The sequence below is a fragment of the Ascidiella aspersa genome, chromosome 1 (assembly GCF_963924565.1).
Source record: "Ascidiella aspersa chromosome 1, kaAscAspe10.2, whole genome shotgun sequence".
NCBI lineage: Eukaryota > Metazoa > Chordata > Ascidiacea > Phlebobranchia > Ascidiidae > Ascidiella > Ascidiella aspersa.
Window position 1 is genome coordinate 40,257,709 of NC_139447.1, and position 25,429 is coordinate 40,283,137.

Sequence of the window (25,429 nt, forward strand, 5' to 3'; positions counted from 1 at the left end):
GACCATTTTTAATCACTAATTCAAGTGTTACCAGCATTGTATAAGCTTGCTGAAGCCGCATGTTATAGCTGATGATGTTAAAAAACATAAAACGTTTTCAAGGGGTCCACAAAAACTTCTCAATATACCTATATTCAATTAACTAACGCTGGGGCCTGGGATACAGGCTTAAACACAATCTTCGTAAGTGATAAATCCACATTGTAACATGTTGTAAATCGCATTGAGTGTGACATAACACTTCCATTGTGATGTAGCACAAATATATTGCAAACTGACTGGGCGAACATGTTGGCACACAAACACATCTCACACTTTCTCTTTTATTATGATTATTAAATGCCATTTTTTTTAAGCAAAATGCGAATTTGTTTATGTGCCTAATGAATCATATCAATATTAGATAAAATTCTTAGTTTCACGGAGTGATCATTTGGGGCCATGGGCATAACTCTCTAGCTGGGTCGTAGTATTTGCAACACCCAACTGCATTTGGGGCCATGGGCATAACTCTCTAGCTGGGTCGTAGTATTTGCAACACCCAACTGTTTCTTATTTTCAAATTTTGCCAGTTAACTAAAATTTGTGTTTTTCATGACTGTAATCATTTCTTCATCGAAAGCTGTTTATATTGGAAAACTGAAACCAATATAATTTGTTTGCTTTTACGCGGAAAGGTATGCCTAGTCGTACTTACACCTGTTGCAAGATTAACGCCGCCTATCGCTGTGGCAAAACAGTTACTGTGCCGCTTTGTAATAATGTGGCGTTAATGTTTTTTCGGCGACCAATAACTTGCCAATAACCTTCGCCAAATTACTAAGGATCTATCAAATGCTGTCAAGCAGGCAATTAACGTGTAATGGCAGGTGCAGAGATTTTTACAATTTTTATTTTTTAAGGGCGTTAAGTTGCAAAAAAACAATAAAATGTAAAACGTGAAAATTGCGCTACGGGGTTTTAAAGGTCAACTTTATGCCAATATTCAGCGTTGTCAAACCCTGTTTCTATCGACTGCATGTCCAAAATAAAATCAGGATCCGAGATTTGTACCCACAACTCAGCAAGAAGGCTGTCGTAATGTGCATTTAATTCGCAACTATAACCATCTTTGCGAAGATGGACTTCCTGATCTGGCGTGCAATAAAACAAAATTCAGAGATCGTCTGACATTCGCTTGGCTCAGTACAAAACATAGCCGAATAAAAGCATATCTTGGTGAAGTACAATAACAAGCTTTGTAATAACTAAAGATAAGTTAATTTAAATTAAAGTGACCGATTTGTTAAATTATTACAAAGTTAGTGCATTTCTTTAGACTTCGTTCAATGGCTGTTTTTATTATTAACGAGTAATAAAACAAGTAAAAACACATTAAAGAGAGCTTATCAAAGGGGCCACGGAGTATAAAAAGTTAAGAACCACTGTCTTATGGTTTGCTATTTAACCAAATAAACACTTTTCTTTTTGGTGCTTAGCAGACATGTGCACCCACAGATTGTACTTTAGCTTCACCGTTATGTATTTCTTAATGTGGCAAAAACTTCGGCAACTCATTCCTTTACTTGCTTTAGCATTGTTAATAAAACATTTTAACTCTTAGATGAATGTTGCTTTAAATAATTAATTTGGTTATCATGACAAGGTTTATACATTTGTTAGGTGAACACAGTATAACTTGAGGGGAAAAAACACGCAAAATTTGGGCAAAAATGCTTGTCACCAGAGCACTGTCAGAATCTGACAACTTTAGGCGATGATAATGTTTTAATTTGACAAAGTTAATTTTTTTTTTTTCTAATGATTAAATTTTGCAAAGGTATTTAAAGTTGTTTCCAAAACTTACCCTTTTTATCTCTGTTTTCCTTCTTTGCTCTGGCAGCCTTTGCTAGTTTCTTGGAACTTGTTCTTGGCCGATTGCTTGCTGGGGAACCCCCCTTTTTCTTGCTCCTTTCATCCGGATGTTGACTGGTGGAGGGATTATCATCGGAGCCACAAGAGGAAATATCTTCATCAGAGCTCAAACCTATATGCAGTACAAAATTTTAAATCACTTATTAAATCAACTTAAGCAACTAACCACACTTTAACACCACTTATAAATTACTTTGTTTAGAAGTCCCTGCTCTTGATTGTCCAGCAGATTCATTCTGAAACATAAATTGTAATTGTAAAAAAGAGCTACGCACATCTTGTTATTTGAAGTGAAAAATAATCAAAATATAAAAATATTTTGTTTAGATTGTTGCAATAAAAAAACTATCAAAAAATTTGTACTAAATTTTACAGTTGAACTTTATTCATATATTATAACCCAGAAAAAAAAACTATCATTATGCCACAAGAAATGAGTAAGTACCAACGAACAACTTGATTAAGGTTTGACCAATGTCTATAAGAAACATTCATTTCTTGCAAAACACTTGAAATTGAAAATAACAGAAATCATACATACCTCATGATGTTTGTTTCTTGTTTGTTCGTCAGACATTTCACAGTTTAAACAAATTTGTAAAACTTACACATGTTTACAAACTTGATGTAGCAATTTGAAAACAACCATTCTCAAATTGTGTTAATCTATTGAAAATATTCACAAATTATCTACATTGGAAAGACATAAAACACTTACAAGATATTTAATATCATTAAAATTAAGGTTGAGCAGCCATCAATGCCCCACTTCATAAATGTTAAGAAATTCTATTATTAACTCTTATCCCATAGCTATACTGAAGGTGACTGAAAATAAATCGGTTATAAGCTTACAATCTAAATATTAAAAACTAAAATTTCCTATCATTGTATCTTAAACTTGTTCAAGAAAATATTTTTATGCAAAACAATGTTAGTCCACTTTAAAAGACAACTAAATGAGCCAGCAGCTGCTGCAGAAAACGACTGAAGCAATGTTTGTTCAATGTAAACAATGGAGAAAAGCCTGCAGAGAAAGGGGCGCTGGTCTAGAACCCTACTACCTTTTTTGAAGTAACGAAATGGAAAACAAGTCGTTAAATTTAAATTAGAATAGGTCTAGAACCCTACTACCTTTTTTGAATTGAAATACAAATTACAAAACCAGTCATAAAAATTGAAAACTGGAAGAATAAACATAACCACCCAATCAGTCAGAAAATAGTGCATTTCTAAGCAAAAAGGTCTACAACAATTAGTACATCCAAAGAATTGAAAAGTCCCACTTTTAGACTTTGAGGTCTTGGACAATGCATTAATTTGACTTGACAAATGCGCATAAGAAGATTAGGTTTAATAATACTAGACTTGACCGACCCAAACCCGAACGCTAACCCACAGCCTTCCCAAAGTAATATGCACTGATTTAATAATTTGAACGCTGTTGTAGGATTCTAGACCAGCGCCGTAAAGAGATACATAAAATTACAAGTTGTTGTTCTTCAGAAAACAAAACGAAAAACACTGTTTTTAAAATGCTCGTTTTTATGTGTGTTTCGTCTGTCATTCATCTATGATGTGCAAACTCGGTTTGAATGATTGAAACAATTTTTTGGCGCTTGTCTAGAAACCTACCACAGCGTTGAGACAATTATTAAGGCAACGCAAAATATTTTTTTCGCAAAATATTTTCAAGTATTATTACATTTATTATTTAATAATACTGCCTATCCCTCCCACACATAAATGCTAACCCATGGTAGGATTGTATAGGTCAGCGCCTATTTTTTTACCAAATTATCAAAAATGAATATTTGTTCGTTGAGCAACAACACAAAATATCAAACCAAAGTAGTTTCAAAACTCTGTGCAAAGTGCATTAAGTTGTTTGGTCGCCCAAGGTTTGTTTACTTTTGAAACGAAATAGTTGACGCGCAATAAGAACGAGGGTTTCTGTGGAAAAACAAACAAACCGGGTCGGTAGCGTCGGGCGCGACAAGAACCTTCTGGTTAGAAATTAACTGAAAGTTGCGAATCGTCCTTACACAATGCTGGGGTTGCAACATAAATTATTGCAACATTGAATTAAAGAACATTTAACCATTTTTAAAGTGAACCGACGCGTCATGCGTGTGTTGAAAATAAAATGGTTGCGTAAACCAGTTAAACCATTCCCAATAAAACAAAGTGCTGGTTAAATATACAACGGCATGTTTTGGCTCTTTTATGTTGCGTTCCATACATGAGTAAATTTTGTTATCTTTTTTTGTTGTTCCAAACTAATGTGTAGTTATTACAAGACGTCAACGAACGTAATGCTTGGATCACTATTTGTTAGAAATTCAATAATATTTGGACTTTTACAAATTGCATTGGCAAGTATGACGATCGTTGTCAATTTACAAAATTGTTCTTTTGTTAAAAATATGCCGCAACTATTTTCATTTTTTTAAAAGTGCGCAAGTCAATAAGAATATCAAAGCCCATACAGAAGTAGGTATCATTTTGGACGTTTAGAAAAACTCTTTATTCAATGCACAAGTCAAGACGTTCCATAATCAGTGCTTTACCGGCTTATAGCGCTGGCTTATGTTTGCTTTGTATGATTAAGTGGGTAAATGTTCGTCAGCTCGTTCGAGTCTGCTTAACCCAGCTACGTGCTGCTGCTCTAGGTTGCGCCATCCCTGCACGATTAATAGTTGCGAGCCAGGGCTGATAAACTTTGCGCCAACAGAGTTTTTTAACCTTGCCAAAGCAGTTCACATGTTTTCCAATGACTTAGGGAAAATCTCGTTTTACTTATTAAGTTGGCGCTGACAAGCGTACAAAAATCAAAATAAGCATCTATCTGCTTTATAAGAATACAAGGTTTGACTGCTGGAAGAAATTATGGCTTTCTAGTATTTTATTTCCATAATGATATTAAGTCTTTCTTTCATAATTCCTAATTGCGCGCATTTGGAAACGAACGTTCCACATAAAACTTCAGCCCAAGGATTTTTGGAACGCATTAAAACAACAATTGACAAACGAGTGCATTGTTTCTACTTCCTGGAAGCATTGTTGCTTTGTTGGGCAAACAATAATCTCTTGTCACGATTAGAATTCAAACAATCGAATGCACTTTGCTCGCTTGCGACACAATTGTGTTTGTATTAAGCTAATTGTTGTTTGTTTTCTTGTGCAGCAATCGCTCGTTTGTCACGCAATCCAAAACGAGCAACGTACGACCCGTGATTCAAATTAAAATCAACAGGGGGTTCCCAACCTTTTTCAAACCGTGGCCCCTTTGAAAATTTTGAGAAATCAATGGCCCCGCTATGTTTTCAACCTTTTGAATATACAGTAACCGACAGTTAGAAATTAGAATGATATAAATACAACATAAAATAAACATGATAGAACATTAATTAGTTATTACATACTCAGTTAATGTGATGGTTGAGCTTGTTTTTGCACTGGCAATGTCTCAATTGCTGGTTTAGTGGAGGAAAAAGACAGCCGCATGTCATATTAAATATCTAAGACACTGCGCTGCTTTGCCTTCAGAAATAACATTGTTGAAAACCCACATTCACAACGTTATGTTGGGGAAAATGGGAAAGGCAACAGCAAAGGCATGACCATTTCATGAAGCTTAGGGTATGAATTGCTTAGTTTTGCCCAAAATGTGGTCAAACTAACTTTCTCAAAGCTTAATCGGGCTGCCGTCAGTTCTTGCAGCTTCAAGAGTTCATTCAATTTTAATTTTCTTGTTTGTTATTGTGCAGTAGATAATAAACTAAAAATAAAAATTATTTTGTAATTTTTTTCGTGGGCCCCCTTGAAAAAGCCTCATGGCCATCTTGCCCCTCCCCCTCGAATTTTAAAATGCGATTAGTAGTATTATTTATAAGTGTAATATGTATTACTTATGAAGGTTAAAAATATTATACATTATCCATTGCCCCCAGTGGCGCATCCAGGGGGGCGGGAGTTATTACCCCCTTCTTGTAAGTGATATTATCGCTTTTTGTTCGTTTTGTCATGGCTTAACAAACTGTTCGAAGCGGCGTGCTTTTTAAGTAATTGGTTTACGGGTTTTAATCTAATGCGAAACCAAAATCGAGTGCAAAACGCCGTTTTTCGTCTTTTGTTTTGTCGACCGTAAACGCTCGAAGTTTTTCTCTTTCGTTATTTGTTTAGGTTGACTGATTAGCAAGTGTGTATTCGACAATTGACAACGCTAAGTCAAACCTTCTTTCTTTTTTTCTCGCTAAAAAACGTCGAGTTATACGCAGTATGTTCTCGCTGTTCAGTCTCTGCGCTAATATCCGATGTTAGTGTAACACCGATTCATTTGTTTAACTGAAGCAGATTCTTAAAAGGAGGCATAATGGAGACTGTCGTGCGCGTTTCAAAGTCTCCATTTTTAAGTAATAATAGTTAACGCAAAATTATATCTCTAAGACCACGTGCTAAGTGTGCAATGGACACAACTTATTTCCCCTTAACCGCAGCTTGTCTCTTTACATTCAATTTTTTGCAAACATAATAAACTACTTAACCAGATTATGCAGTTTTTTTACGAACTTGAACGATATAAACGAGCTATTAAATGACGCTATACGCGAATCCTTATGTTTGCGGGAATATATTTTTTGTGTGGTCATAGGATCGTCCATCTTTTTGACAGAAATTTTTTGCTAACCAAAACCAAATGCAGGCAAATCTGGTTGCACTTACTGGTGTTTAACGACCTTGTGTTAACATGCCACATTTTGGTTTAATTTTGTTATATCATGTCTTACAGAGAACGGCAACAAACGCATAACATAGGTTTGCCTTAATAAATAGAAACACAATAGTTGCTTGTTTAGCAAAACTATTTTATTAAAACCAACTCGTATTGGGGCCGCGAGACCTCAGTAGAAGTAATTTTGAGTCGCGCCAAAAAGTATTTGCGGACCCCTGCCCTAGGGGACCATGGCCTACAGGTTGGGAACCCCTGCTTTGCAACAAAGTAATATGAGGCTGGAATGTCAGATGTTGCTCTTTGATGGCGGCATATAGATAAATCTAATCTGGAATTCGTTAGCGCGATTTTCAGGAATAAAACTTTTCCATTACGTAACAATCAACAACCGTGCTATGAAATGCCAGACGCTATTTTGGTTGATTTAACAAGACGAAGACAGTCCTGTAAACCGAAATCAAGACCAACTTGCGATCTGGTAACTAATTGGAAACCTTAAAGTTTGTTTGAACCACACTAAGTATCGACCAGACTATAAAGTTAGCTTCAATACTATGTCTAAATAAAAAAACGCAGACATTTATTTGAAATTGATAATTTTACTTATCGGTTTCGAAATTTCGTACTGTGCAATTCAGAGTTGGATCAATTGTAATTTGTAATTGTAAATAGTATAATTGACTACAGGATTTAATGTAATTGTAATTGTAATTGAGGCATTTTTATTCTGTGTAATTCGAATTGCAATTCTAATTTGCTAAAATTTTGGCTCAATACATAGATATGGAGAAAATTGAAGTTTTAATGCCGAAAATTGTAATTGATGCAATTAATTACAGTTTTTAATGTAATTGTAACATAAATGAAACGTTTATGTAACTGATAGAACTCTGCTGCGCATGCGCACATCGGACCTGGGACTTGGGAAGCCTTATAATGTGAGTCATGAAGGAATCGTAAAGTAGAACTCCCTTCTGTAAAATAATGGTACAAACCAAAATAAACCGACTTCTTCGAGTCCCAAGTCTGATCCGCTCTTCAGCAATCCAATATTATTTTCAAGCTTTACTTTACGTTAGGCCAAATATGATTGCCGAAACAAATATGATGTATTTAGGATGATTTCAAATGACAAAATGGTACTTTATACGTTATAAGCATAAGCAATTACGAGATTCAATAAAAACAAATTTAATTTCTTAAAACACAAGCACTTCATATTAGAACCTAATTTAAAACACTTGAACTTATTTTTTTCCAACAGCTTAAGTAATTTTGATCAAGTTAAAGGAGCATCTTTGAAAATAATGGTATTTATTTGACCTTTGACCCACTTTCGGTAGTTACTCTTGTATTGTAACTGTATTTTGGGGTTGCATGTTAAGATTTTTGGGGAGAACAAAACTATAAAGCTGCTGGTATTTCGAATTTTAAATTATTTCTGAAACTCTTATGGCTTAATCTGCATCATCGGAAACTTTTACAAAATCAGAAACTTTTTATGCTCTTTGTCGCCTCTAGTGAACAACGGCGGCTTGCTTCACAGAGGCTGACAACTTGGCGAGCCAAGAAGCATAAAGTTAGCGCTGTTAGCGCTGTCTGAAAAGCCACAGCGCAACAATTGCCAGGAATTTGGAATCCAATCCGGCTCTCTGTCGCCTCTAGCGAACAACGGCGGCTTGCTTCACAGAGGCTGACAGCTTGGTGAGCTTATTAGCATAACGTTAGCGCTGTTAGCGCTGTCTGAAAAGCCACAGCGCAACACTTACCAGGAATTTGGAATCCAATCCGGCTCTCTGTCGCCTCTAGCGAACAACGGCGGCTTGCTTTACAGAGGCTGACAGCTTGGCGAGCTTATTAGCATAACGTTAGCGCTGTCTGAAAAGCCACAGCGCAACACTTACCAGGAATTTGGAATCCAATCCGGCTCTCTGTCGCCTCTAGCGAACAACGGCGGCTTGCTTCACAGAGGCTGACAGCTTGGCGAGCTTATTAGCATAACGTTAGCGCTGTTAGCGCTGTCTGAAAAGCCACAGCGCAACACTTACCAGGAATTTGGAATCCAATACAACTCTTTGACGCCTCTAGCGAATAACAAAGGCTTGAGAGACTGACAACTTGGCGAGCTCATAAGCATAACGTTAGCGCTGTCTGAAACATCAAGACTTATATGATAATGTTGAAATCTGAAAACGTGTTAGGCTTAAAATTTTAAGTTTTGGTTATTTTAGAATTTTTAAGTCACGAAACAACTTACTTTTAATTCATAAACTTTTGTTGCAAATTATTTACAGCTAAAGTAACTTCTACAGTCTTGCAAAATTATTAACAGACAGCGAAGTTTAAAGCAGGGCTGCGGAGTCGGTTTAAAACAACCTGAGTCCGATGAAATAAAGTCGAGTCCCGAACCCGGCTCCGCAGATGTTTTTTATGTTATTTGATTGCTCAGTTAACTGTGGATGTCATTGATTTACATTGCGAAATAGATATTTAATTTAAAAGTTTTAGACGATAGACACCAAAAGGAAATACGCAGCTCGAAATTATTTGCGTAATATCTCCGAAAATAAACAAGATATCGATCAGAAATTTCTACACATTACTTAAAGCAACCTAAGCTAGCCAGCAATCAGACTAAACAAAAAACAAAAAACATTAAAATATTAATATTTATATTTATGAATATTAATATTCAGTCATTGTTCGAAGCGTTATAAAAAAATACTTAAAATACTTTTTTCTCTTAAAACATAGTGTATATAGCAAAGAGTTTTTGTTTTTTATAAAAACTCTTTGGTATGTAGTGTCACTGGTTGCCTTTTATTTATTTAGTTTGTTTATTTTACTTTACGCAATGAATTCATAACATGGGATTAACCATGGGTAACTCCCTGTAGTAGAACTACTCGTTTCATTTTTTCCGATATTTCAGGCAAGAGATGGAAACAAACAATCCACTAATTACCAAGTGTTTGTACCAAATCAGAACCGGATCTCGCGCTGGTGTAAAACCCCACAACGTTTTTGTTCGGGTATTTTTTTATATTGCTAACTATAGCTGGGTTAGGGTCCGAGTTGGGGTTCGGTTCGGGTGGGTCAAGTATTATTATTGTATACTTATTCTTACATATTTAAGCCTTCCTTACAATTTGAACTTTGACAACGTCGTAAGTGTTACGATAAATGTCGCAGGATTCTAGATTGCCCCCCGGTTCTTTTTGAACCAGTTTAGTTCTTATTATTTCCGAACCTTGAAGCCTGATGGTTGTAGTAAGACTTAGTAAAAATATCAAAGCCTATTTTCCTAACCTTTTTATTAAGACTTTAAGGAGGCGAACCAGAACTGAACCAAAAAAGTGCTTTAGTTGAGCATGATGTCAAAACATCTATTTTAAAGAATCAAGTTATACCAGGTACCAATGTGGCGGGAATCTGGACCAGTTGTTCTGCTATAAAAAAACATATTGGTATTCTAGTTTTTACGCAAATTTTAAAATAATGTTTTAAATATTTTATATCCTTATAGTTGTTTGAGGATACTTTTGTGTTGTGAAAGATACCTAATACATAAATTATTTAATAATGGAACTAAAGACACTCACTGTTTTAACGATCGGATACTTTGTGTACTTGGTTGTCGGAGCCGCTGTGTTTTACTCAATCGAGCGACCACTAGAGGTAGCAAAGTGCAAAGAAGCAAAACTTTTTAAGCAGCGTTTAAAAAACTATACCAAAAATAATTTTACTGACGAGAAGACACAAATGGATTATTTCATAATGGTAAGTTATGTTATTTCAGCCTGTGGTGAGGTTCGAACTCACGACCTCGGTCATACCGGGACCGTTGTTCTACCAACTGAGCTACACAGGCTCAGAGGGGAGCGAGTCGAGAAACAGCCATAGCACCGTTGCCTGCTGCATCCTGTTCGTAAAACTAGCCTATGGTGAGGTCGAACTCACGACCTCGGCCATGTTGGGACCGTCACTCTACCGACTTCAAAAGGGCCAATAACAGTTATTGCACTTTTTCACACATGTATTATTGTTCCGTGATATTTATAAATATGTATATTTAGTTAAACAGTGATGTTTCTAGAAAGTGAATGAATATTCCAAGCGTGGGATTTCACTGAGAGGTGAAGTGAATTGTCCAAATCGATGGGACTTCCAGAGCTCGGTGTTCTTTTCTGGAACAATCATAACGACTATTGGTCAGTATTTGAACATTAACTGAGTTGAAAGACATATATTTGCTAAAATAACATAAGCTAAAAACAATATACCGAAAGTCATCGCAGATTAAACGAATCTGTCGATCAATGTATGGCCTAAGGTCGTAAATTTGAACCTCACCAGCCCACAGGCTAGTTGTTTTTCTAGCCTGCCTTGGTTTTGTCATGCGCATTCATCCCGTATCTATTTTATAAACTAGGTTTACTCAAAATCACAATCCTTGTTTCAGGTTACGGCCATATGACGCCAACAGCGATCGGAAGCCAGGCGTTTTGTGTTATTTATGCTCTACTCGGAATCCCAATATTTGCCGTTATGTTTAGTGGATTTGGTGAACTATTTGGAGGCGGAATTAAACGGATTTCTGCAAGATTCGATAATATGGTAAAGAATTTCGAAATAAAAACGAATTGCTCAATTAAAACCTTTAAATATTAAACTAAGTACAGAACTTAGTAAACCGGAAATCAGTTTGTTTGAATGTTATAATATAATGACTATATTTTGCTATTAAAAGCATCATCTGTATCTTATTCAAATAGAATTCAAAAGAAAATTCTGATTAAAACCTTTAGTAAAATAACCTACAGTTGCTAGTTTTAAAGTCACAGCATGTCGCACGTTTTGTTCATAATTTAAAATAATAAGAGAGCAAATTCAAAGTATAAAAAATTTACAAACACATACAATAATATATATGAAGAAATAAGACTTTTTATTGTGCTATATTTTTATTCTAATCACACTGGATAAATGTTGAAAAATGTTAACGAAAAATACAAAACCTTTTCATAAAAAACAAATTTCACAAAAAAAGTTATTAAAAATATGTTTAAAAAAACTGGTTTTGTTTCTTGCTTTGTAAATATAAGAATTGTTGTGGTCTTCATATAATTACTCTATTTACAGGAAATGGAACCCTGGTTGAAGAACGTGTTTATATTCAGTGTGTTTGGGGTGATAGGGTTCACATTGTTTTGCTGCATTCCTGCTGTCATATTCAGCTCGGTGGAGAAGTGGCCTTACACGACAAGCATGTACTTCTCAATCATAACCCTTACCACCATTGGATTTGGCGATTATGTTGCTGGTAAGATTTTACTGTTTTGTAAAAGTCACTTAATGCAGCATTCAACAAATTTCTAGCATAAAACGTTAAAATAGTTTATGCTTTCTTACATTTTCGCCAAGTTAACTGTGATGAATAAACTAACTTGAAACAAAAGCTAGAAAAAGCATTTTTAATTTGCTGCGCTCCAATCTTATGCAAACTAATGTAACCAGAAGCTTACCAATAGAGAAAAACGGGAATCCATAAGAATTTGAAAAATCTGACACCAGTTAATGTTAGAAATGGCTTCCTGGTTGGGAACCACTGTGTTAGTTATTTGTAGGATACCTTGCAATAAGATTATTATTTCATATTTAGTATTTTACATGGTACAGGACCCAATGAAGTGTAACAAGTATATTTCTTGTGTTTCCTTGTCGCTAATGTAAAAGCAAAATACCAATTGACTAAGATTATTATTTTGCTATAGACATAACCGTGTTATTAAACAATTTTTTTCAAATTGGTCCTTCAACAGATTCTCAAGTGTGCTGTAGAAATTTTAATTGGCTATTTATTTATTTTTTTAGGCTTATGTAATAAAGGCGATTGTTAGGTTGTGCTATTATTGTTTTGTAGAAAGTGTTTTTTTATTTTTTAGGTGACAACCCTGACAGGACGTATATCTCTTTGTACAGAGTCATGGTTTATTTCTGGATATTGTTCGGACTTGCGTTCATGGCAACATTCGTTAATATAATATCGGACAGGATGAAGCAACACGGTACGTACTGGAAAATTACCGTCTGTTCATTTTAAACTTGAAATGCCTTTTAAACTGCTCTTGCTTTCTATCTTACCAACAAAAATGGAAAACTGTTTTCACATATAACTCAATTTATTCCGGCTTTTCAAAATTAAGAAATTTTTCTATGGTGAATTGATTAAACTGTCATTTTAAATCAGTTACAACTGCCTCTAACTTGCGTTATGAATGTTCTGTCCAACATTACAGGAGTGCTGTTGGATATGTGAGTGGTAAATAAAAAAAATGTAAAAAATTAGCAAATAAATCTCCTCAAACATTAGTTTCAGATTCGTACTTAGCTCGCAAGAGCATAGATATCATGGACAAAATTGGGGCATCACGTCAAGCAGCTCAGTTGCTGCCGAGGCAATATGACCATAGTAGTGATAGTGACAGTGAGGAATGGTATGGAACCTGTGCCTGCGAGTTTTGCAACTTTTGTTTAATGCGAGTACGAAACTAACCTCAAGATATTGTGCTGTGGAGTGTTTGTTTTATACAGAGTTGATTTAGTTGGCTGTTCTCTAACTTGTTTTGATTTACTTGGCTGTTTGGTTTTTATTTTTATCCAAGTTTTGACATTTTTTTACTAGTTTGACAATAAACATTTGTTTATTGCAATAAGTTTGACCCAAATATGTAAACACAATTCCAAGTGTTTAATTGGAATTCGCTAAGGTTTGTATTTTATTGAAGGTCACTTTTTTATAATGGCATCAGCAGTGACTTAGAAACAACATGCAAAATATTAGAACAAAACACTGTATTTTTAGTTATTTTATTGAAATAGTTGAGCCAGAATATTCGCTAAAACTAATAAATCCTTCTGCAATACCTCATTCCTTGATTAATGTAAAAATTTGTACTTGGCATTTTTATTGAAACTTAAAAATGTTTCCAGAAAGGAAATATTGTAATTTTGTTTTTCGCCAAGCTCATTTACCCCTGACCCAAGTATGTTTGATGTAAATCCTGTTGCTTTATTACTAAAAGGTTGCTTGTAATTTTAAACTACTTTTAAATTCAATTTGAAAGCTCATGGTTTTATGTTTTATACTCTAAAGTTTTTTTTAGTTTTTTTAATTATAAAACTTAAATTTTTCTATGAACAATTGTAAATTTCAAATAAAACTAAGCCTGAATTGGCCTGGTTTGTTTTACTAAGCCTTGTTTAAATTATTTTACTATAAACATAGGTTTCTTGAATTAAGAATAAAGACAAATGATAATATGTTTTAATGCTTCTCTAAACTTTTGTCTTAAATGTAAGGCCTTTGGGCTACAGAAATCATTTTTTGAAATAAAGAAGTTTTTAAAATATTTTTCTAATTGGTAGAAAGTCAGGTAACAAACCTATGAATAGGTATTTTGTCGTTATTTACAAATACTAATTTTCTTGTTTGTTTTAGCTATCGGGAACCGCTCAAATAAAGCTGAAAGCAGAATAAAATCGGATTACGTTCCACCAGATGGGGTTATGGAGGGAATTGAAAATGATGACGAGGCAAATGAAGTCCAAGAGCGACTCAGCATTACTGCGAACAAGCGTTAGGAATCGACGAAAACTGAACGATCTTATATGATTACTGATACTAAACCAGGAATGGAAAGTTACAAGTTTTGATCGTAATTATTAATTTACCAGAATAATGTAGGCGTTGCATTAACTGCATTTTAAAGCAAAAATGCTTAATGTTTTTTTCCATGAAACAGTCATAGGGGACCAGTGTATAAAAGTGTTTGGTACTATACCCAACTGAAAATAAGCAAATCAAACTAAGCAAAGCAATTGATCTCAACTCTAAAAAAATCACTATATATTAGTTAATTTTACGTTGGTCTTTATGTAGCAAATTTTTTTTTTCAAGTTTGTAAACCATTGGCATGATTTGTTTTTCACATATTTTTAAAAGTATTGCAGATGTGAATGGCTTTAATACAGGGAAATATGCTCATTTTTAAATATTTTTTCACAGATTACTCATTGCTTTTTAGTTTAATATTACGTTTTTCTGTATTTGTATATTGATCACACACATTTTCACAACCACTTAAGATGAATCATTCCATTTAACCATCCACACCTTGCCAACTTATACTGCATTCACATTTCACTTACTTGCCTTCTTTAAGTTTTTTCAATTAATCATATTGTTACAGTCCTATATATTTGTTTTAATTAAATATGTTATGCCTCTTTTTACATTATTACGAAATCATTGCAAGACAATGCGGCATTATGTTGATACGAGGAATAATGTGAACTGTTATTATTCAAAAATGATATTTGTTATGACTGTATGCTGCTAAGTTAATTACCAGAACAGAATTCCAGTTAAAATGTCGGCGCCGTCGTTCAGTTCTATTTAATAAGCAGGAAATGGCGGAAATATTTGACTGGTCGTTTTCCGTTTTACAGATTAAGCTCTGGTCCTTTGCTCTTATCCTGCCAGTTATTTACCAGCTTTACACACTGCTTTCTCATATTGCTTTAATATGCTTTAAACACCTCTTTGCTTTTTACGTTTTATTACATTGCTTTCTTTACTTTGTTGTATTTTTAGCTTCTTATATTTGATTCCACAAGGTGTTGCAATAATAAGAAATGGTACAGATTTACAATATTTCACCCTTTTACATACCTTGCCGCTAACATAAAATGTAAAAATGTATTTAGATATTTGTACAGCCTCTTATATAAAGTAGTTAGATGTTGTCAAAAATATTATTTTTGTAATGTGCAACTTATGTTTGTAAAATACCACTTCAGGTAAAACTGTGCTAGGAAACAGTTTTGTTGGGCGATGCTAGGTACTTGTTGTATGCAAACAAAAGTGTTAATGTACTTTAATTTCAATGCACGCGTTTTAACACATTTGTACATTTCTTCCCGTTAATAACTTTTTTCTTGCCTCAGTAGCAAAATTATTGTAAGCATTATTGTCATTTTAAAGTTTATTTACTGTTCATAGTGACACACTTACACTGTAGAATAGGAGTATTTTTTTTCCAATTTATTACGTTTTTTTGGAAGCAGTAAATACCTCTTTAAATGCAGATTTTTATGTTTTAGGTCGTCCTTTTAGTTAATGTGTTTTGGTTGGTTGCAAATACCATTGCACTTTGGGTTTTATCGCCACCCACGTACTCGCCTGTTCACTGAATTCAGCACTTGTCGTTGCAACATTTTTCATCGATTGCTCACACTGTAACATTCTTTATCGTCGGTATTGAGAAACCTGTTGTTACGACATAGTACTATGCTTAACAAACATTGTGAGTGGCTTAAAAATATCTTGTTTTCGCTGTCGATGGTTTAGCGAGTTACAACGTCAGTCTGTCGGTCAGCATACTTCTAGTTAGGAAATAAATGTAGAACATATCGCTATTTTACAACAACAAAAAACTTTTATTTACACATGAAAAACATTTGTTTATTTTGTCAATCAAACCATATATAATTGACCAAACTGCTTGCAAGGCTGTAAGCTGTGCAGTAGCAATGCACATTACCGCATCCAAGTGTCTGTCGGTGAGCTAACTTTTGCTTCTTTACACCAAGCTTTATAATTATGTGAAAGCTAGCCTCCACTACAGTATAATGTTATAATATCATAAGTAATTGTTGGTTGTTGTAATAGCCGCGATGGTTTTATATTTTGAATAAACAATGGCAATTGGCTGAATATCGAATTTAGTATATTTGATTGACACGCGTGCCTCATGTTGGACACCCCTGGCCTAATGCACAAAAATGCCCCCCTCTTTCTTATTGCAACTTGTAACCTTCAGTTGGATTTTAAAACTTATATATGGGTACTTGGATAGGGTGTAGGGTAAACTAAATTTATGGCCAAAACACAAGAATACTATTAAACGTGTCACTTACTGTAAAAATTAGAGATTATACAACATCACTTTTTGGACTGATACCCGATATTTTGGACAAAATTATCGCGTTCCGGTACAGAATGACGTCATAACTATGCTAAAACTAGCAAAGTAGATGTAATTGTAACGTGGCAAAATTCCTAGTTATCATCAGTTGTTGTTAACCTACTGTGTTTGATAAATTTATTTTGCAAGGTGGATTTACTGCGGTTGATTGCACATCACGGCTTGAATGATTGAAAATAAACAGGGGGCGCAATATGCCAGTGTTCCATTGATCCCCATGGGTTCCGCACTTCCCCGAGTACAAAAATAAACAGTGTAGCACCAAAAATTTGAGCGTTATACCCTGGAAACAATTACCATTAACATCGGAAGTTGACCAATTCTGCTCATTATGCCACATCAATGACGTCATTTGATATAGGATTCGGCATCCCACTTATAAAAATACACAGAGCTGTTTAAACACTAACCTTTGATGAATTCACCTTTCAAGGTTGAAATCGCACCAAGTCAATGCGATATCATCAGACATTCCTACTTGTAAAATAACGACCGCCACAACTTTGGGTGACCTTTATTGTAACACTTCTGACATAAATATTCTTATGTTTAATCGGGCGAAAGTAATAAAATTAAGGTACATCCACCTATCTTAGCTGGTCATTGAATAAAGTTGTAGTCAGTTACAGTTTTCTATCCCACATTATAGGTAACCCTGGCAACATTCATATTAGCCAACTTGCATTTCCTCGGGCCAACTGAGTTGTTCGAATCGCATATTTCACCTGATTATCACTTTTTGTGACGATAACGAAGCAAGCAAATATTTGACCTTCCCAAATCCTTATTTTTAGAAATAAGAACGTAATGATGCGCCTTTTTTAACCGAAGTTTAGTGGGGAAAATTTAAATTATTCATCTCAAAAAAAAAAAACATGCGAAAAAAACATAGGTCACCTCTTAAATAATCAATAATTTCTCAAAATCTATGCAAAAAAATAACCACACACGCCAAATAGTCTCATCCGAAAAGCTGAAACCGTTATTTACTACAAAGCATTCCACCACGCTGCGTCTTTCTGTGTATGAATAAAAAGGAAAACCAATAGAGTCTCGTTTTAAGTAAATAACAGTAACAAAAGGCGTTTCTGGTCACAAAAACACAAACATGAAAATTCAGCAAAATTTACTTAATCTGCATATTGCATCTAAAATGACGAGTATATTCTATATATTCAGGTAAACGATAAAACGAAATATACAGTAGATAGTTTAAGAAACCAGTGGTTGGTAAAAGTCACAAAAAATAAAATTGCAAAAAGAGCAAGAGTAACCAAGTACATACTGCTTTCTGTAAAAAATCTTTGCACAATAACAAAACACAGTAGAAAAAGGTGCTTTTTAAAACCACACATTTGTTCAATGGCAAGACAGTATAATAATATCTTTGTAGAGCGTTTTTTAAGTAACAAAGTAAAAAGTGGATGAACCGGACTTTAACAGCTGATGTTTCCTTTCTAATAGAAGTAGATGGGGAAAGTAAGATAATAATGTTGCTAGCAAAGAAACATTTTTAACAATTGACAACTAACATCAAGCATAACTGGTCAGTTTTAAAATGCAAACGTACTATGTTTTAACGCATATATATTCAGGTTTTATTGAATAGTATTTAACCTTACACGAACCTTCAAAAAGCATCATGGTAAAGAATAACATTTTATGTTTTCAGTAATTACACAAAAGTTTTCAGGAGTATTTTGATGTTTTGTCTTTATCGACATTTCTTAACCTTATTTTGCGACGACCAAAATATAAAGCATGAGAAATCTTTTTTCGAATTATTGATTTTTTCTCAAAAATTCAAACAATCTCCATAATATTCTATTATTTCAATTATTACTATATTCAATGTATAAAAAAATTGATTTCGGGCATCGGTTGTCAAAAATAGGAAGAAGTGATTATCGCTATGTGTTCGAAAAAGTGTTTATGTCAATTTTATGAAATCTAACCACATCAATACTGCAGTCAGCGGTCCAGCCAACTCAAATGGCGACCAGATTATTGCTTGTGGCTGGGTTGTGGAACACTAACATATTTTTAAATCTAAGAATCTTAAGAGTTTTAAGCAGGGGTCGGCAACCTTTTTCTAGTCGCGGGCCTAAACCAAACTAGAAAGGTGTCTGCGGGCTGCACAATAAGTTATTAAAATGTTAGAACAACTGTGAATCAGGCGGGTACCGGATTTTTTTGGCACTTGAAGACGTGTTTCATTACATTTAAGGAGGTAAAGTGTTGGCGCAAAGCACTTACGTAGTTAAAGTAGTCAAAAAGTATGTGAAATGGACTCGTGTCTATTTTTTCAAATAGGCGGCAAAATAATTGTTTTTCTTTGACTTGACGGGCCAGATCCGGCCCACCCACCGTAGCTGCCGACCCCTGGTCTAAAGTTTTGAATTGTAAAAAAAGCGCCGATAAAGCTTGCACCACAAATTATTACTTACTGCTTAACAAGAAAAAACGTAAAACGCAAATGTAGGACACAACCTTAAAGTTATTGCAAGTAACATCCCCAGCTCTTTATTTGGGGAGAATTAACGGTTGAGTTGGAAACTTGGCAAACAATAAAAATCTTGCAACACTTGTGAGCACTCCGAGGATATTTGGAACCTGCGAAATAATATTAACTCCAATATTTCAATGCTGTTCAAATTTATTTCTATTAACTATAAACTAATATAACCTTTGATCTGGAATAACTGTATTAATTGAAAACCATGGAAAGGATATTTACGTCACTTTTTTGACTTGATTATTATAAAACAGAAACATTAAAAAAATATTTATTAAGACTTTTAGTTAGCTTTATAAAATTGTCAAGCTTTTTAAGTTTGTCTATATTCATGTTTTGAATTAATTTTACTGGGCTTCTAAACACGTAAACCCATCTTTTTACATTCAATCCGCTCGGTTTTTCAGTTTTTGCAAATTATGTTTTGAATTATTGATAGTTTCATTTTTTTGGCAGCAAGAAAGAATTTCAAGGACCACTGGTTTAAGTGAGCTTACCACAATAAAGTTGTCACGGATTACAAGTCCAAATAATGTCCACATTCCGGCACAAACAAACGAAGCAACTGTAAGTGGGAACGAGATTGTGGCAGTCGACCTTTCTGCTATAACGTTGCTCTGCAAATGTACGAGAGGTTTAAAACAAAGAAGGTAAATAAGTACTATTGGGATTTTGCACTCATCGGCTCTCCAATGTGAGCGAAATTCACTCTGAGCGATGTTGATTGACATCTACTCGGCAATTTAGGTTGTTTAATTTATTAGGTTTAGACTCAGAGAGCAAGTCGTTGATATGCGACAATTTAAATTAAACCAAAGTTGAATGGTTTCCTAAATTGCTAATGATACACACTTTCAGAACTACAAAAATGAATAAATGTTGAGGCCGTTTACAAAAAACATAAAATCATTTTTTTAAATTTATAAACAGGCCTAGCATCATCTGATACAAAAGCAAAAATCTTTTTTTCCTGCGTGAGATTCCTTACTTCCGAAAGTGTTTCAGATAAACGGATAAAAAAAGCACATCGCACATAATTAAAGGTGCTTTGTGACTAATAGTATTAAAAACAATAAAGGCCTGACATATATACACACGGAAGATTGATATTTGTACAATTGGATGCAATATTTATATTACAACTGATATCAATGTGATTAGAGCTCGATATATAAGTCACCAATAATACGTTGCTTCTACAGACATATCGGTATCATTAAATTGTGGCTGATATTTGGTCTACATCTACAATAAAAAATGTCACTTTTTTTTCTAAAAATTAAACTAATTTCCTGTTTTTTTGTTTGGTTTAGCTTTAGCACCGTGCCGAGTTAATAATAATAACCATAGGTAGATAAACTGAAATGTTATTTGAATTTTCTTTTTAATCAATTCAAATTTGACTGTCTATATATCACTCAGGGACACAAAAGTATTCTGTACCGGTCTGAAAATGTATATCAGTCGTTCTCTAAATGTAATTCAAGTAACACTGTTTAAAGACAACATGTGTTTCAATAGTGACAAGCCATCACAAAATATTTCCTCATTAGGTCAAAATTAATACAACTGTTTGTTTTTGTATCTGCCTAAAAAAGGACATTGTTTAAAAGGCTGCTGAATCACAAAATGTTTACAACTGTTTTTCGCAGTTTTATTCCTGTTTTTTGCAGTTTTATTCAGGAATGGGTGTTTTTTACAAAGTAATTTAAGTTAAAGTCAACTTTTTTCAAATAGTCCAAATTGACGTTTAGAAAAAAGAAAAGTTCTGCATAGTTTTAAAATCTGTGCTGACAAAAGAATTAGGATTTTAAAATCGTTTGCTACGGTTGATAAAGTTTGCCAAACTAAATTGTTTTATATATTTTATCCTGTATTGTGTGTCGCATCCATCGTTTGCGGCATGCTGATCGCATAAGAGTCCTCAGCCTTGAGGTGACAGTTCTGACTAAACCAAGCCCAAATCGATTGTAATTAGTACTATAGTCACAAAAATGAGAAACTATTAATACATAGTCAGCAACGTGGCCCTTCTCGCATTGTATTCTAACTCATTTTATTCCGACTAACATTGCGTTTGTATTAGACTTCAGCCTGCATTCCACAGACAAGTATAACATATAGGAGGTAATTTGGCAAAATAATTTAAAAGTCAATTAGACACTAAACATCAGTAAATGCATTATAAGGCTTCTGAATCTATAAACTTACAATTTGTGCCAGAGGCGACGCAAACATTAGTATTGTGATTATGCAGCAGACAAACCCGGCCACAGTGAGGCTCATTGCACTGTCTTCAAACATGTTTTTAATGATATAATTACCAACATATATCATCACAAAAGCCGTAGCGGACTGAATAAGCTGCTTTCTCTGAAAAACATAAAAAGAGTGTTTGATGCCTGAAAAATATGAACTGCTTGATAAAAACTGTTTTTAAAGCATTTTGAGTTACCAAACCATTCTCTCAGTTTTTCCTTAATAGCATGCCAAAATACAAATTCTAATACCAAAGAAAACATGATTTTTTTACATATACTTAAATGAAACTTTGCACTTCCTTGTATTTCTTAAAGGTTACACAAGCTACAAAATAATACTTTCAGTTATTCCAAAACTCATTTGTAAAATTTTATTTTATGAATAAGATTTAAATAAAATAATCAAAATGATACAATAAACTTATCTAAAAAAATGTTTTATAATCGCAATAGGAAAATAACATTTTTCTCCAGATACATTGAATATGTTGCAATCAGTCACTAAAGTGGTATACTTACTAAACTGTTATAAAATAAGTTATCAAACCATATTAGAAAACTGACACTGGTCTAGAATCCTACTACAACAAGCATTATTTGGGTTAGGGTGCCGGTTAGGGTTTCGGGTTAGGGTGGGTCAAGTATTATTTTTAAATAATAAATATAATGTTTCCTGGCCAACCCTCACCCGAGTAATAACCGACACCCTAACCCAGATATTGTGCGTTGCTTAATAATCGTTTAACTCTATGTTAGGATCTAGACCAGCTCCATAAAACTAAAACATTAGATGTTTGAATTAATAGAAAAACGCTTTGTTCGCTGACCTGCCATTGATAGTGATGAACTTATATTGTTCTAAGCTATTAGCATTTATTTTATGTACCTTGTTATCTGCATAGAACGTGTGGATTGCCATGTAGATAGACTGAAGGCAGGCACCAATCACATTCACAAAAATAACAGTGAAATTGTTCGACAACAATCCATAGATTATCCACGAAACATTGCTGGAAATATACGATAAATTTTGTTTTTTCATATATTTATTGTAAAAAACACAGAAAACATAGCAAATGTATATGTGGTCCTTTTATAAACTTTTTATCAAATGCAGTGTGTTTTAGTATTTTGTTGTTTATTTTGTTATTAAATTGGTATCATGCATATTAATAATTTCTTGCTGTTGGTAGATCTATCCTTGATCTTATGCATTTGGTTTCACAACTTGTACATAGAGTTCATTTGTAAGGCAAGATCAGCTTTAAAATAAAGCTTTTAAATGTGTCACTTACTTTGCATTGGTCATTAAATAAGGCAAAAATGGAATATTTCCCGTTTTCTTTTGTTTCACAATTTGGATACATTGTGGTCTGCAAAATAAAATAAATTTAAAATAACAACGGAATTATATACTTTTGGAAAACTTGAATTATAATTTAGAATAAAAGTAGTTTGTTCGTACTGATGTGGAGTATTTTCTTGGCGGACGTACAGTGACAAAATTTTTTTTGAAACCTAAATACGCTGATTTCGTTTGATGCTGTATTTCATGACAATGTTTGTTATTATCGATTGTGGAAAGCATGACAAGTGGACCAGCAAGTTTTTTAACATTGCTTTAGAATCCATTTATTTATCAGTAACAAAATGGGTTATCAAAGTTAAAATTGTAAAAGAAATATGTAGAATAAATGTAATAATAATGCTTGACCCTCCCAAACTTGCACCCTAACCCTAATATTGTTAGCAATATAAACACCTCCATTTAACCTTTTATTGGAATTTAGGATTAAAAAGTCTAAAGAGCGCTGGTCTAGAATCCTACCACAATGCACATTATTTGGGGTAGAGTGCGTTTTGGGTTAGGGTGGGTCAAGTATTATCATTAAATAATGAATATAGTAATACTTGACACTCACACCCTAACTCAAATAATGTGCGTTGATTTAATAATTGTTTGAACGCTGTGGTAGGGTTCTAAACCAGCGCCGTCTAAGGTGTTTTGGTGTGTGCTTGCCAAGGAATGCAGACTTGAGATTGAACATAATACTGATACACTTTGCAAAACTAAAACTTTAAACTTACATTCCGGTTGCAAACATAATAATAGTGGAAATGATGCATCCATTGGAGAACAAGGCGATAAAATCCATTTCCACAGTTATTTTTCTTCAAATTTTTTGAAATAAATTTTCCAATTTTCTTTAAATTTTTTGTAAAACGTAAGCTGGAGATAATAAGTAAGTAAAAAAATGTAATGCAGAATTATATACTTGTACATTTGTGCTTTGGGCAAATTTTAAAGTGGTGATACATTTGTATTGCTCATTTAATTTAATTTTGCTAGTAATTTTCATTAAAAACGAAATAATGTAGCGTTTAGAGTAAATAGAAATGAATATAATTTATCCGTTTACTTTGGCACCTGACGTAAAATTACTTCCTAGCAACAACAATGTGCAAGCAACCACTTGGGGGCGCTGTTGCAGCTGTGATGTGGCAAAAATAAAAATAAGCTTCACTTCGAAGTTGAACGAATAAAACCAACTGATTACTCTCTATTAGCGTCTAGCGATACCCGATAATATCGGATCGGATCGGAGCCGATACACGATACTAGGTGGTTGTACGATACTAGGGTTGTATCGGCGCTGATTGGATAGCATATTAACTTGTTCATTTCGGCCCTGAAAAGATTAATTTATCAGAAAATAGTAGTTCAACAACCGAAAGTAATTCAAGCTTTAAGACCCGTTTACACTACAGCTGCACTGAGCTTAGCAAAGCGTAATTTGCATTTAAATTCTATTGTGGCGAGCGTTTCACGCTTTGCTAAAGTCAAGCCCGTGCAACTGAAAAAAAAACGTTGTTTTGAAGCGATTTTTACGTCCTCAGTGCAGCTGTAGTGAAAACAGCCCTTAAGTCCTAAAGCAAACTTTGACATAATAACATGGACAAAATTACCTCCTAATGTTTATATTTTATCAAATTTCCTTGTTTGGTATATCAATGACGTCATTGAATAAAGGATTGGAATAAGGTGTGAAGAATCGGACATAAACTTTTTTGTTTGAGCAAATGTATGTTATTACGGAATCAATATTTCAACATCCCACAATCAAGATCGGATTCGAAGGATTGGATTTGTATTTGGTCGAGATCGAACGTTGAAAGCGCGATAGCACCAGAAGAAGCCACCATCGCAAAACATTAAGCAAAAGCAGATGCGAAGACAGAAGGAAACCGGTGTTTAATTTGCTCTAAAATACAAATGGTTCTTGCTGCACAAATAAAACAGCCGAACATTTGAGGAAACTGTTCACGACGTCATACTGGGGTCAACCCTGTCGGTGCCAACAGCTTCCGAATAAACTGAGCTTAGACCCAACGAAAAGACATAATGGAAGTAGCGATGATGAGGATTTAAAACGCACTATCTGACAAGTTTCAATTATTTAAAAAATAGAGCCACAAACAATAAACATTTTTGGCGCTGAATGAAAAGTGGGGCTTTATCGAAGAAATGCAGAGTGAAAATGCCACGGCAACTGATTGCAACAACGCCCTCTGGCGACACTTCACCAATTACGCCATCACCTGTGACGTAAGCAATAAAAATCTACATTTGCAGAGAACAGAGTTCTCCGGTCAAAAGATGTCGCACTTTGACGCACAGAAAGCAGCGGGCATATAACTATAACGTATAACTATGAGTATAACTATAACGATAACTATGAGCAGAAGGCGAAAAGTTGGCGAAAAACTTGAATATATGAAATGTGAAGCTAGTTGTGCTTTGTGGTAGTGAGTATTTAGCAACGTTTGTGCGATTTCAACAATCACGTCGTAAGTAAAAAATCAGGTAGCAACTAGAAAAACAAACAAAAATAAACAATAATATCGTAACTAAGTAAAATGTTGGTAACATACAAGTTGCATTGTGATGGAATAA

The 25,429-nt window shown here is 34.2% G+C and overlaps 2 protein-coding genes and 1 non-coding gene across 3 annotated transcripts; 1 reads left to right on the forward strand and 2 right to left on the reverse strand.

The window, feature by feature from the left end:
• Nucleotides 1–10,231: 10,231 nt before the first annotated feature.
• Nucleotides 10,232–16,140, forward strand: LOC146170490 (potassium channel subfamily K member 2-like). The gene is made up of 6 exons (XM_083389186.1): nt 10,232–10,429; nt 10,746–10,860; nt 11,112–11,266; nt 11,792–11,972; nt 12,595–12,717; nt 14,151–16,140. The coding sequence occupies exons 1-6, from the start codon at nt 10,232–10,234 to the stop codon at nt 14,291–14,293; spliced, it is 915 nt and encodes a 304-aa protein (XP_083245312.1). The 3' UTR covers nt 14,294–16,140.
• On the reverse strand, nt 10,447–10,520 carry Trnat-ggu (transfer RNA threonine (anticodon GGU)). Its single transcript has one exon. It is a non-coding gene; the product is annotated as a tRNA-Thr (tRNA).
• A 1,567-nt stretch (nt 16,141–17,707) lies between the features above and the next one.
• LOC146170492 (sugar transporter SWEET1-like) lies at nt 17,708–23,692 on the reverse strand. The gene is made up of 6 exons (XM_083388847.1): nt 23,563–23,692; nt 22,770–22,847; nt 22,361–22,484; nt 21,425–21,586; nt 19,711–19,830; nt 17,708–19,311 (listed from the first exon to the last, which is right to left on the reverse strand). Exons 1-6 carry the CDS (start codon nt 23,628–23,630, stop codon nt 19,222–19,224), a joined length of 642 nt encoding a protein of 213 aa, XP_083244973.1. The 5' UTR covers nt 23,631–23,692; the 3' UTR covers nt 17,708–19,221.
• Between the last annotated feature and the right edge of the window lie 1,737 nt (nt 23,693–25,429).

Bases quoted from the DNA above. Each gene is read 5' to 3' on its own strand.
- LOC146170490 (XM_083389186.1), top strand. From the start codon at position 10,232: ATGGAACTAAAGACACTCACTGTTTTAACGATCGGATACTTTGTGTAC. The intron at 11,267-11,791 runs GTAAAGAATTTC...CTCTATTTACAG, and splicing joins CTGCAAGATTCGATAATATG to GAAATGGAACCCTGGTTGAA. The intron at 11,973-12,594 runs GTAAGATTTTAC...TTTATTTTTTAG, and splicing joins ATTTGGCGATTATGTTGCTG to GTGACAACCCTGACAGGACG.
- LOC146170492 (XM_083388847.1), bottom strand. From the start codon at position 23,630: ATGGATTTTATCGCCTTGTTCTCCAATGGATGCATCATTTCCACTATT. The intron at 22,485-22,769 runs GTAAGTGACACA...GTATATTTCCAG, and splicing joins TATTTAATGACCAATGCAAA to CAATGTTTCGTGGATAATCT. The intron at 19,312-19,710 runs GTAAGCTCACTT...ATTATTTCGCAG, and splicing joins TCCGTGACAACTTTATTGTG to GTTCCAAATATCCTCGGAGT.